This window comes from Anopheles arabiensis, chromosome 2 (genome assembly GCF_016920715.1).
Source record: "Anopheles arabiensis isolate DONGOLA chromosome 2, AaraD3, whole genome shotgun sequence".
Lineage (NCBI taxonomy): Eukaryota > Metazoa > Arthropoda > Insecta > Diptera > Culicidae > Anopheles > Anopheles arabiensis.
In genome coordinates, this window is record NC_053517.1 from 55,132,555 (window position 1) to 55,146,310 (window position 13,756).

A 13,756-nucleotide genomic window follows, 5' to 3' on the forward strand; every position below is an offset into this window, starting at 1 on the left:
AGGTTGGAACAGTATTTGAAATATATACTAATACATCGAATGCACTTTCCATCGTGCAGGTTTGGAATAAAATGCAACGCACGAATAAGTGTTGTACTAGCTTTGGCACATGGGAAAAACTTTTATATATAGTTAAATCGTACTCAAGAAACGTGCATTACCTAGCGGAGCATTAGTATACACGTAAAGAAAGACAACGAGCCTGCAGAGATGTAATAAGCGTGACCCTTGTAGGCAAGCATTATGTTTTGAAACAATAGCAATTTTACCTATGCTTACGCTTGCTCACGTAACGCTGCTAATCGAACGGACTGATAAAGGGCATTTGAATAAAGGTACGGCAAAATTCTTTCGTCGTTTACTACCGCGTTTTGTTTCTACAATTTTGTCCCTGACTAGTCGTTTGCACGACCATTTTATAATGCTAATCAATATGTATTTTACTGCGGCCGCCATGCACTCACACCAGTGTCATATGAAAATATCAAGAAACAGGCGAGAAAAAGCCAGATCATACATTCGCATATCGTAAATGTCATACAAGCAGCCGCAGAAGTTTGTCAGTGGAGTATGTTGCAGTACGTTCAGCATGCACGTTTATCGGGCATCCGTGCCGAAGTAGTATGCACCGGAAAAGAGTGAGCCAGATAAAACGAATGTGAACATGTGAACCTTTGTGCGAATGTGGAGCGCAGTTTGGCCAGTCTTGAAGCGACATGTACCGTACAAGATAGACAACATCCGGTTTTCCTTCCTGTCGAGACCGTCGCCAACGCCACCAACAACTAACGGCAGCGAATGAGCGGCGAAAGAGATGTGAAGAGATAAAAGACGCCATTTGACTGCACGGGTTGGTCGCCAAGACAAGAAAGACCCAACTTTAGCAAGTTGCTCCGCCGACTCCTCCAAGCTGCCTGCGGAAGCAGTTGCTATCGCATCCCTTCCGAAGCGCACGATTGCCTACAATTTGCCACGACAAAACAGACATGCACATGCACGCACACAAGTTCGTCAGTCCGTGCCGTTGCCCACATAGCGGAATGTCTCGGCACTCGAACAGACCTTGAACAGGAGCGGGCCAACGGAACTCCCATGTTGTCGCATATATTCATTATTATATTATGCACTTCCACTTCCCATAAACAACGGCGCTCACGTACTTGTGCAATCAACCGAAACCAAAGTCAGCAAACCAGGCCCGGCAGCATGGGTGGAAAAGTGATATCACTGCTTACGAGTCCTTAAAGCGGTCGGGAGGCGAGCGGTGGCTCGTACACCAGCAGTGGGTTGTTGTTATGTTGACCTCCTATGGCTCGGAGCCTGCCAACACTATGGTTTATAGGATATCGAGTGAGTGTTCGCTGTAGGAAGGGTTTGGATTTTTCTTCTCCCCAACTCGCCATGGTAAAGGCATCAGAAAACAGGACGGCTTCGGTCTTCGTTATGCACTTTTTATCATTATTTGAGCCCATGCGCTCCCACCAAATGACCCAATTCGTTGAAATGATGCAGCGACCCAGCGTGTCCCGCTGGAATATGGTTTTTAATGAGCAAAACGGTTTCGAGAAAAACAAACCCCACTCCATATCGGTTGGAGATCGGACCGTCAATTTGTCCCATTGCTCCCAACTCGGAATGTTGGTACGCTGGCCATTGCTTCGAGGATGTGTGTTTGTTGTGTAGCTTTTTTTCGGAGCCAACAAATTCACATGATGATTGCTTGATAGTTTGGATAAACTTTAGTCTCAACGGGTCAGACGCAACGAAAATGTGCAATGTGCCCTATATGAGTTGTGTTTTTTTTGTTATTTTTTCTATCTCCTTTGCTATTCAACGCTTTTTTGTTGCAAAAAGCGTTTTTCTTATTTTGACTCTTACTTTTGAACAAAATATTGATTCTGACGATTTATGTTACACGCGACGTATTTAAAAATTGACACAATATTGTTCATACAATAATCGTTCATTTCGTTCGTTTATGATTTATGAAAATTTTTGGGTACGAGCGAATTTATGCAACTTATTATAACATCATAAAAGGGTACTATTATTTGTCAACCACGATAATAAAGGTCAAGTTCAGCTTCTCTGGTTCATTCAACAGCTATTGCTAGAAAGCGCCTATAACGGTAAAAATGCTTTCGTTACTGCCCATCGGCGTTAGTAGATCGTACGACGGCACGCGCACTGCCGTCAATGCCTCCTATCGCACGAACTTCGCACAGTGCAGACGCTTAATATCCCAAGCACATTCGAAATTGTCCGACTACCAGCCAACGTAGCAAGCGTCACGTCGAACAAATTTGTCGCACCGATATGCGTTCACTTTCAGGGCTTTCGTCGTTGGGGAGTGGTAATCATCGCACGCACACGACGCAATCGAACCTGGCCGAATAAGTGAGTAATTTATTTCAATTTCACTCTACCGAGCGTACCATTTCGCCAGTTTCGTTCGAATTCATGCAGCAGGACTGCACTAAGCAAAACATTCCGTTTGCATCGCAATGGACTGCCATCATTTCCCCCACCCTCCACGCCCGTAAAGGTGTGCATATTCAAGGCACAAAAATCGCACCACTCGTTTATTTTCGATATAAAAGCAAATTGCTTCGAACGAATGTCAGTCATTGTCGGTGCAGGGGTTTTTCGGGTCGATTGACGGACACCTCTCGATCGCGTTGTCAGTGTCGTTTGCGTGTTACCACGTGTGTTTGTTCTGCGTAGGTGCGCGTACGTTTGTACAGACTCTCACACACCCATTGGAGTGTGCTTAGGCGAGAGGATCCGGACGAAAAAGACGTGCAATATTTGCAAAATTGTTGCGCATTTAGCTAAAAACCATCCGTCAGTAACAATAAAACAAGTGAAAAACAATAATCATGAAATCCTTGCTGGTAAGTTTTGTTTTGTGATGTTTGCTTCCGGGTTGCCTTTATTCTCTGCTTTCCCGTTCTGTTTTGTACTGTGACCACGTCGTTGTGTGCAAGGGATTTGATTTTCGCGAGCCATGAAATACTGGCCCCGATTTGCGTACTCTGATCTCGTACCGCTTTCGTTTCACTTCTTTCATGACTTAATCTCCATTTTCGGTGGATTCAGCATGCAGAACGTTGTGTGGAGTAATTCCGTACCTCTCGTTTGTTGGCAAAAATGCGCTGCAACAGCACGGAAACGGTAGCACACGCAAAAAGCATACGCAAAAACCAACGACAACAAAACGCTCCAACAAACACGGCAACCGAGAAACCAAAACATAGCATTAATAAATTAGACTGACCATAAGTGAAAAATTGACGAACCGAGCTCTGGATCCATCCTGATGCTGCAGGGCATTGCGTTCGGGTGCGGTCAGGGTGGTCATTTTATTATTTTGTTTGTGTGAAACTTGCTGCTGGCGTTGTGTGTGCTTTCACAACGCGTTTTTGCGAGCAATCGGGTGATGTGTGCTACGATATTTCCAGTATGTTTTTTTCATTAGACGATGCCCGAAAGACTCAAAACATGACCTTTTTTGTAAGGTTTTTGGGTTTAAATATCATGAGTGAGGAGAACAAAACAAAAATCGAAGCCGGGTGTTATCACTGCTATTCGATAAACTTCTTGCGATCAGCAATCTTTAAAAAAAATCATTCAAAATGAACGGACAGACGGACCCTTCTGAAAGCGATAAAAATCACTGGTACGACTAATCATATTCACTGCCAGGGCGGACATGGACACTTTTTTACACACCATGAAATTTTATGACCCAAAAGGATTATTTTTTCGCGAAATAAAATTAATCGCAATTTTATATAGCACACAGCACCGTGCGCAACATGAAGTTCTGGATAAAAATCGTGCTCAATCATGCTGAAACGTATTTGATGACGGCAATGTCAATTAAATAAATGGTTGTAAAACTAGATTGAAACGATCAAATCAGGCATATTTTATACGAGAACCTACGAGAACTGTTCCGCATCTCTTTTCATTCATTCTTTCAAGGATATAAACAAGTATTTCCAGCACAAATAGCCAACGTGCGGCATTTGGGGAGGTTGTGGGTAGAGTTGAAATGTGGGTAAAGCCTTGCACTTTATTTCATAAAACACCGCAATTTATCTACATTTCACCTGCCATACAAATGGTAAACACCACTCGCTCGGCTGTATGCATACAACCGCAAACGAGTAAATAAACAAACAAGCAAGCTACCGTGCAAGGAAATAACAAATTCGAAACCAAAGCTAGAAAAACAATCAACAAACGATAGCACGGAATCAATTTCTAATTCTGTTTGCTTCGTTCGATCCTCTCCCGACGACGCGTCGAAGAATCGTCAGCAAACGCTCACGGTGTTTGGTCATTTAGAGCGTGGTTCCAAATTTCCCCACACATCCCTCGCTACCTCTCAAGTGTGTGCCAAAAAAACACGCACATCTGGGAAGCTCGTGTTTATCGAAAAACATCATCACAGCAACATGATACTCCTACCTCAGTTCAGATCAAATTCGTGCGGCAAAAAGGATATTGGGATGATGCGTTTTGATGAGAAATCGTACGGCCGGCGATAGGGAGCGAACATCACATGCACACGTACACACAAGCGCACACGCCGGAAAGCAGAACGTGTTGGTAGTATTTGTCAGACGCTGGACGACAGTGTGATCCAATCCACAGAAATGGAAATCGCTTCGGAAAAGCGCACCCAGCCAATATGGTTCGGGGGGGTTGGGTAATCGTTTAAATCGGATCATTTTCATATAGATGAGTAACGGGCTGTCGCCGCTGACGTCATCGTCATTTGCGGTTGTATGCATCGAGTGTGATGGGCACGGACTGCCTGCGGACACGGTGATTGATGTACCAACCTCCGGTTGATCCTTGGTCGATGAGCTTCGACGGTCGCCACATTTTCATCACACATCGGCGCCTCTGCCGAAGGGAGCGCACAGTATGCACGCCATAGTCAATGCTGTTTGTATGTAAATATTATTGCCATGATTTGTGAATAAAATGCACATACCAGTGGTTCGAGCAGCACCGCTCGGTGCTAGTAGACAGCGCTTTGCTTGTTTGGCAGCATGTTTTTGGCCAAAGTTTATTCGCATCGCGCGCCAAATTGGCACAAAAAGCAGTATCTAAAATCCGCCGCCTAGTACAAAATGTCAGTAGTGCCGCTCTGCGTAGAAACGGATCATTATAGGAGAAGCGAAGAGAGTTTTCCGGTTCCTTGTCGCAGTTTGTCCATTACTTATCGATTCTAAAGTCATTTCTAATGGTATATAAGTAGAACGGTTACCACCACAACCATCACCGAAAACTGGATTCCTTCAACTGTCAAACACCACCCAATGCCAGCCATTATTGCGACAGTTTTTAAGCTTCGTCGTTCCTTTGAAAAACGAAAAACATTCTCTGTCGTAAGAAGGCTTCGAGATGAATAAATCATGCAATCGGAAATCCATTTGTGGTTCAGCCAAAGCGTATGTTTTATTTGAATCTTCACAAAACTGACGCTGTTTCCCCACCGGAATCGTAGTTCCATTTTTTTTTAAATTGATAGAGCCTTGAATTAAAGTTGGATTCTATATTACATTTCTTTCAGCAAATGTCTAACTGCAAACAGGAAGTTTTTTTTTAAATGCACACAAATATTTGAATTTCATTCATCAGTATGTTGGATAGCTTGGAAGCTAATGGCTCTGCACCGAGGTATCTGACGGCTAGTTCTAACATGAATCATTCATCCCACACGAGTCGCACTTAAAATGATGCACATAGTAATTACGTTTCAAACGTGTTTCGATAATTGAGTGCCCGAATAGATGATGAACTCATCACTGCCTGCACTTTATCGATGCGATAATCACTTTACATCATGGTGATTGCAGTGCACATCATTAGTAATGCGCAGCAAAGTACATTTCATTACCGTAGAAACAACCCGGACAATCGAATGCGGTGATATCAACTACTACTTTCTCGCGCGCTTCCGTTTGACTCATCATCTTTTGATTGCAGCCGCAATCAGTGTAGAGCGCAAAAGAAGGCACCATCTTTTAGGGGAGGCAAATGGAAAATATGACAAACAAACGAACTGTAAGTTTACTTTCATTCTTGGTGCAATCTAGCCCGTGGCAAAGATCATGGTCCCTTTTTTTCATAGTATGAAAGGTTTTCGCCGTTGAAAAAATCTTTGTCATCGTTTGACTCTGGTGACATTTTGCATTCCTGTGTTTGTGGATGTGTCTAAAAAAATGGTCATCTAAGCACATTTTGATATCGATGCGTTACCTCGCACTCTCCGTCGCAGGGTTGAAGTGCTTTTTTCAATCATCATTAAATGTAGCTCAGCAAAACTTGATTAAATCGATCGACCCGATACAAAGGGTCGCCTCGTGTCATCTTGTTTTAGTATAACGATTGCAATACCCGTTTGGCAGTGGTGCTCATGATAGAAGGAGACAGATCATAAGTCAACACCAGGTTTGGTAGATGATTTCGACAGCCTGTAACATCGCTATTTCCGGTACAGACGCCCAAGTGTTAAGGTGAACCATAAAAATGTGACAACATAGCATGAAACCAAAACAGCACAGCCACCGTAACAGTATCATACGGACACACGCCGCCCGACACCTAGCTCGATCAGTGTGGATCGAGCGCACATTGTGTAGGCAGGGTGGTAGGAAGCGAACGTGTCCAATGTTTGTCACCGACAGTGGCGGAAGAACAATTATAAGCACACGGCTCGGTGACCAATTCAACCAACCGTGACCAAAACGACGGGTGGTTGGTCAGGCCTGAGATGTCATTAAAATTTCACGCCTTCACACATTTTGACCAGGGCCGGCCCGGTTCCAGCACTTTTCTGCCAATTTCGGGGAAAAACTACAAACGGAGAATTTGCGGAAAAGCAGAAAACAGCAAGAGCGCACAATGCAATAGACCGGACGAAAGTGACATGATTGTGGTCAGTTCGTTCCACACCACTTGAATGCTGCTTAAACCGATGGAAGATTGTATAAATAAAACGGTTGAACGCGTGGCGATTATTTTCGCTGTTTCCGTTTTGAGACTCAACCGACGGTCATGGAATGTGTAAAGACAGGCTCAATTTCCATCAACCACCGGAAGCTGTGTGTTCGGGTCAAGAGGAATCAATGGCACAATTTAAGCCAAGCGCTTCATTTGTCCTATAGCATAACGACGTTTGAGAAGGCAGAGCGGAGTCAAACTTTCAAGGAATATTCACACCATCGTCTAATAGGACGCGAAACAAACCAACGCGTGTGGAAAGAAAAAAAAACAGTCCTGTCAAGTATGAAAGCCAGGTGAAGGTGTCGGGCATGTTTACTTAATTTTTATTTCACCCATACCGCTGCTTATTGCATCGGTTAAGTTTCGCCAAAAGAGTACTCCACACAGTTTAATTGTTATTGGTGCTCCCGAGTTCCCAGAGTACTCTTTACTTTAGCGAAGCACTCGGACGTGGTCCGGGAGTATTAAATTTCCCTTTCACTCTCTTTGCTCGGTTACTAGCCAGAAAGTAGCTTCTCACACAGTATTGAAAGCTAACAGTATTCGCCTCCCGGGAAGTCTTGCTAGGGAGCCTATGGCACTTGAGCCTGTTTGTCTTCGTGGCGGTGACTCGATTTTATTCCTGCTCGTTCACACTGAAAGACACCCATTTCGCGGTGATATGGCACGGGTAATAAATTTCATTTTGGAAAACCATTTTTCCCACCATTCAAGTTTGCCCCACTACAGCTGTCGTTCTCGCTTGCGTCCGCTGATTGTTGCCATGGAGGATGAGGCAGGTTAAAGCAAAACCGCTATGGAAAAGGTGCAAGCCAATCAATTGGACCTACCGGGCGGATTAAAGCGCCCGTGCCGGAAACTCCGAAGACGAAGGCTCCACGATGCTCCGTCTAGTTCTTGCTTGCCTCCGATCAATCGTGCCGGAAAGAAACCCATTTTTCTTATCCACCGACATTTAAATAAATATCGACGTACAACAGAGCGTGCGATTTACCGGTAGGACCAAGGGTGAGCAATGGTTGGAAAAACGATCACGAAAAAATTTGCACCGAGGGCGGATGCAAACTTCCGGTGATTTTTCTTGTCGCCATCCGTCGCTGGAAGAAGGAAGACCATTTCTTCCCCACTTCCATGGGATTTTGCATTATCTGGCCGTCTGTTTATTTTTTTCTTTATTTTTTGCACGCTACAAATAAAACCACCGCCAAAAGCGACCGTTTTCCAGAAAGCTTTTTGCGCACCGGAACGAGATTCCCATTGGCCTTTCGTTCCATTCCGTCCCCAGGGGACCCATCATTGCAATTGAAGGGATTGATGTTCCCCGAACTGTTTCCAGATTGTTCTATGAATTTTATTTTTACTCCTGTCGGTGCCTCATTCAGCGGAAGGGTCTTAGTTTCTTATCCCAAAAGTCACTCGATTGAAAGTGACAATTTTGTTACATTTACTGATTAGTCGCAGCAACAGAGGGTGTTAGCAAACAAATAATGGTTTGAGCTTTCAAATCGGACAAAGCGTTGTTGTTTTGGTTTAGGAGGAAACCCGCTTGTACTAGGAATTTTGATCGATAAACGTATTTTATGCTTCATCGTTTCTATTTGCAATACAGCATTTAGTTTATAGCGTCATTCTTTTAAGAAATAGCAGTATTTGTGTCCAGGATTGTACGTTACTTTTTTTCTTATTTATGATGGTTAAGATGAGGTAAACATAAAGAAGGAGTTTCTTTTTTAATTAGCTACTAGTAATATTAAGCTGACAAGAGTGTAAAAGTTGGTTAAAAATGATTCCGTTCATCAATCTGTTACATCAACACTAAAATACAAATAAAACACACAAAACTGTCCCACATACCGACTTTATAAAACTATTTCTATGCAATGTTTATACATTAAATGTATACATTATATACATGATATATTATATGAAATATAAGAAATATAATATAATATACTATAATATAATATAACAAAAAAATATAATATAATATAATACAATACAATATATTAAATTTAATTATAATAGAACATAGTATAATAAAATATGATATAATGAATTTAATATGTTATATCATATAACATTAAATTATACGTCATTTTTATTAAATTGTATTTTATTTTGTTATATTAAACTTCATTCTATTATATTATATTATTGTATAAAATTATGTTACAATTTATTATATCATGTTATTATAGTACAAAATTATGTTACTATATTACATATATGTTATTATTATATTATACTATAAAACTCATTCACAGTTTTAGAAAAATAATTATAATATTAAACTTTACGAAGCCCATTTAGCCTTTTCATCAGATTTGTTAAACAATGTGTACACAATTTTCTGGTTAGGGGTATGTTGTACGTCTGAACAAGGAACGAATGAATTAATCTGACACGTTGACGGAACCATAACGAACGTTACGTAATATTTGGAACACCTCAATTATCAATACAAAAAAAATCATCTATTCGCGCACCTTGCATTCACAGTGGTTGGACAGAGTTGCAATAATGCACAACGATTTTACAATGCGTTTTTGTGCTACGTAAACCCCAACCGTGCGGTCAGTGTGAAAAGAGCGGGAAGTGAAAACAAACCAAACAAGGTCCATCCGGCCCTCCGATGGTCCGATGGCGAAATGCATTTGACGCATCGTGTTACGCGTTTGTTGGGTACGCTGTGCATTAATTGGGTGTGCTTATCGATGCCACGCAGCGTCGACGACGATGCGATCGTGTCTGATGATAGGACCAGTGGCTTTACCATACCATAACACCTACGCTCTTTTCCAAGGGAATACTGCCACGGATGACAATAAGCCGTCATACGATGCGCCGATGGTAGTGGAAAGCTTTCCATGGTTTCCGTACAGCAACGATGCCGTGTTCAATTCGCTAAAATCAAAAACTAGTCGCCCATCTCTTCATCCGACAACAAACAACAACGCAAAAATGTCAATGACATTATTCACGACGGAAATTTTCAGCCTTCCACGTAATACCATTTTTGGAACGAGCTCGGAAAGGTGGCATATAAACCGATACAAACTCCGCTTCCGCTTCCTGGACCACAAACAGGGTTGAGTCTCCGATCATGCACAACCTCACTGTCCGAACCAAAACTGACAGGTGTTTTAATGTATGGGAGTGTGTATAAAATAAGTAAGCATTTTGTGCATCCTTGGTCGAAGGTTTTGAGGAAATGGGAAAAATAAAATAAAATGAATTAAAGTAACTTTAAACTAGAGAGAGAGCGACAGAAACTACCTAACGCACCTCTCACCAGCGCTGAGTGATTTGTTGAACCATAAAAAGAAGTAGATCCGTTTATGTAGCAATAAAAAGAAAACTGTTCTAAATCATAATTGCAAATATTGATCAAAATAAGTTTGAAGAAAAGCTATAAATACATGTTTCAAATGCATCTTTATTAAGTTAAGGCCAGTATACAGCTGTAGATAATCTTCACAAAAATAGATTCTTACTACCAGCGATACGTAATGATTAATTGATGTATGTTCATATTTATTTCTCGTTCCAGATTCTCTTTGCCTGTATTGTTTGTGCATTAGCTCGACCTGAACCAGAGCCCCCGAGAGCACGCATTGTCGTGCCTGCGAAGCAACAGCAATTGCCGCAGTATGAATATGGCGCACCGAAACCAGAATACGGTCCACCAGCAGAAGAATATGGTCCACCACCACCCACGGTATATGGTCCACCGGCCCGTGAATATGGCCCGCCACCGAAACTGATCACCAAGAATGTGTACGTGCACGTTCCACCGGAGGAACCGACCGAGATTGTCAAAAGTCCCGTACTGGAAGCTCCCATTCCCAAAAAGCATTACAAAATTATCTTCATTAAGGCGCCGGCTCCACCAGCCCCGATCAAGCAGGTGATTCCACCACAGCCACAGGACGAACATAAGACCCTCGTCTACGTGCTGGTTAAGAAACCGGAGGATCCCGCACCATTGGAAATTCCAGTGCCAGAAACTACCGAGCCCAACAAACCGGAGGTGTACTTCATCAAGTACAAGGAGGGCGAAAAGGAGCCACACAAACAGTACGGCCCACCAGCTCCCGCCTATGGACCGCCGTCTGGGCCGGCCCGGTATCAACAATTCTGAGCACCTCAAAAACTAGACAATTCCCAAGTGCTCTGGAAGTCGCAGTCGAAAGAAAAAGATTTTCCAAGTTGTTATTGCTTAGTAGTAGTAATTGTTGTTGTATGTTAAGTTTTTAAAAGTTTGCATACGGTGCTGTTGTTTCATCCGATTGAAAAGACATTCCATCAGTCATTGATCCCCATGAGCAGTCGTAAGGGTGTTGCCATGTGATGTACCGAAGCATAAGGTTCCTTCTTTTTTCTTAAGCAAATAGATGGAACTCTTGGACAAGAATGTGAAGGTTTCAGTGAATGAAATAAATATCCTATCTCTCCATAACTCAATGCATATTCCGTCTTACACAGTTTGATGACACTTCCTACGCTTCCGTTGCCTTGTACGATACCACCCACCACCTGTAGATATTCGTGTTAATGTTGAACATGCACCTCAAGGAACGTTAATCAACAAGGGCCATTTTATTTGCGTTCTCCTATGTTGAATCGTGTCCATCCGTTCCCTTTGATTCCAACTAACGGTAGTAGACATGCCTCTTTCTAATTCAGCTGCACAATCAAGGCGACAGTTTGTTCACAGCTCAGAATCAGTTCTTAAATAGAAAAACAAGCACGGTAATGGAGAAGAACTTATAGGTAAATATTGATGTTCCATCTATTTGAAATATCGTCTCATGATGGTTGTCATGTGTAAAGTATCTCCACGCCTGTACAAGCTGAACGGCATACCCTTCCGCAAAGCTTGCGTATTTTAGGATTATGAGTATGAGATTTCTACAACGAAAACTGAACGCAAGAAATAAAGAATATTCCCAGATGAAACAATGAACGATGAAACAAACAAAAAATAAAAAAGAACATCATAAGGACATGCACAAACAAGCGTTAGAGTGTATGTGCTAGGAAATTGAATTAGAAAACAATTTGTGCAGTACAAATAAAACAGAGTAGAATTTTACTGCTTCGAGATTTTGTCCACAGCTTTCGAATTCACTTATAGTGCGTTAAATGACTTTGGGACAATCTGTTCAGCTTTGTTATCTTGTGTACAGTTGATGAGAAAAAAATAAATAAACGACCGAAAGCAAACTCAGCTAACCGAAAAAAGCGTGTATGTAAAAGAAAACACGCGCGTTGAATAGTAAAAGTGTACGGCGTAAATTGACGAAGGAAGGTTATGTTTACTTTTGTCCCTTCGATCCCTACACTCATACAATCGACAGGAACGTGTTTCGCAACTGGATGGAATATTTGATTTTAAGAAAATGCAGGTACTATATAAACATCATTCGAAAATTAAACATGATTGTATTTCTGCACTCGACCGAATCGATAAATTCAAAACTAGAAATCAGAGCAAACTGGAAGGAGCAAAATTTAATTTGAGAAATATTTGTACTGGCATGCTTGCCGTGACAATGCTGTACTTCAATTTTAAAACGTCTATTACCGTGTAGCATATATTTCAAAAATATAATTTTTAGTTAAATTTTCAAATTATAAGTTTTTTCGTAAGCCTTTAAAAATAGCTTACTTATCCAGTTGTTGTACAAAGCTTAACCGATTAACGGAGACCCGATAGTAAAAATAGACGTAACAATAGGAAGAGAAACATGATTGTCCGTTGATGGGATTGGACACCGAATGTTCCCGCAACATGTTCATCTCTGGATCCTATCAGATAATATTTGCTTTATCGTTCAACGACGTATTGGTTAACTCAATGATAATTGAGATTTTGTTGGTTAGATTGTTGCCTTCAACCCAACAACGTTTATTATATTTACTTATGTACATATCACCTCTTTTGTGAATTAATATGCTTACTCCAGAAGATACAAAATGTTTATTTTAAAACATTCATACATTAAGATATTTACAAATGTATATCATAAGTCTTTTTTTCTAATCAAACGTGCTCATTTATGTTGGAATATGTTGGTCGATAGTACAACTGACATAAACTCTTTTTACTCGTGTGTTATCGGTGGTCTCTCTAATATTTAATTTTTTCATTAGGTTTTTGTTTTTTTTGTCAAGTTCTGGCTGTACTATCAATGACTTATTGATTACCCATAGCAGTCAATGGGCTTGACTATCAATGACTTATTGATTACCCATAGCAGGATATTTCGTCCTGAGTAGGAAAGGGCAGGATCAATATGGAGCTTGAACCCATGACTAGCACGTTGTTAACTGTACCACGGAGCGGACCCTCTATATTAAAATAAGGTAATTGAAATATTAACCACTGCCTAAAAACCTGTGTTTATATTTTGTAAGAAATTTATTCAATCATGATTGTAAGAGAAACTTAGAAATGACTCGTGATTGTATAGAACTTACCGTCATACTGTTCAGTAGAAACGTTATCGTGGCCCCAGGCTTCGACGGTGGTGTAGAACAGTTAGCTCGTAGAATATCGCCCGGATCGTATTTGGTGTGTTCCGTCCATAGGGTTGGTGGAGAATGAGGTAGTTCTGGAATGAGGCGTCCCACGATACCAAACATAAATAAACGTCAAAACTAGTAAAAAAACCCCCCTGTACAACGATGGCGCAGAAAATGAATGAAAGAACGCTGTATCCCTTAG

General features: G+C 41.4%; 2 protein-coding genes across 2 annotated transcripts in view; one reads left to right on the forward strand and one right to left on the reverse strand.

Annotated features, from left to right (window-relative positions):
• Nucleotides 1–13,756, reverse strand: part of LOC120893907 — a 113,098-nt gene that overhangs the window by 57,179 nt on the left and 42,163 nt on the right. Inside the window, exon 5 of the mRNA XM_040296112.1 lies at nt 13,510–13,643. Coding sequence (XP_040152046.1) covers nt 13,510–13,643 — 134 coding nt within the window. The remainder of the gene's footprint in view (nt 1–13,509; nt 13,644–13,756) is intronic.
• Nucleotides 2,610–11,485, forward strand: LOC120893908 (extensin). Its single transcript, XM_040296113.1, has 2 exons — nt 2,610–2,894; nt 10,577–11,485. Exons 1-2 carry the CDS (start codon nt 2,880–2,882, stop codon nt 11,165–11,167), a joined length of 606 nt encoding a protein of 201 aa, XP_040152047.1. The 5' UTR covers nt 2,610–2,879; the 3' UTR covers nt 11,168–11,485.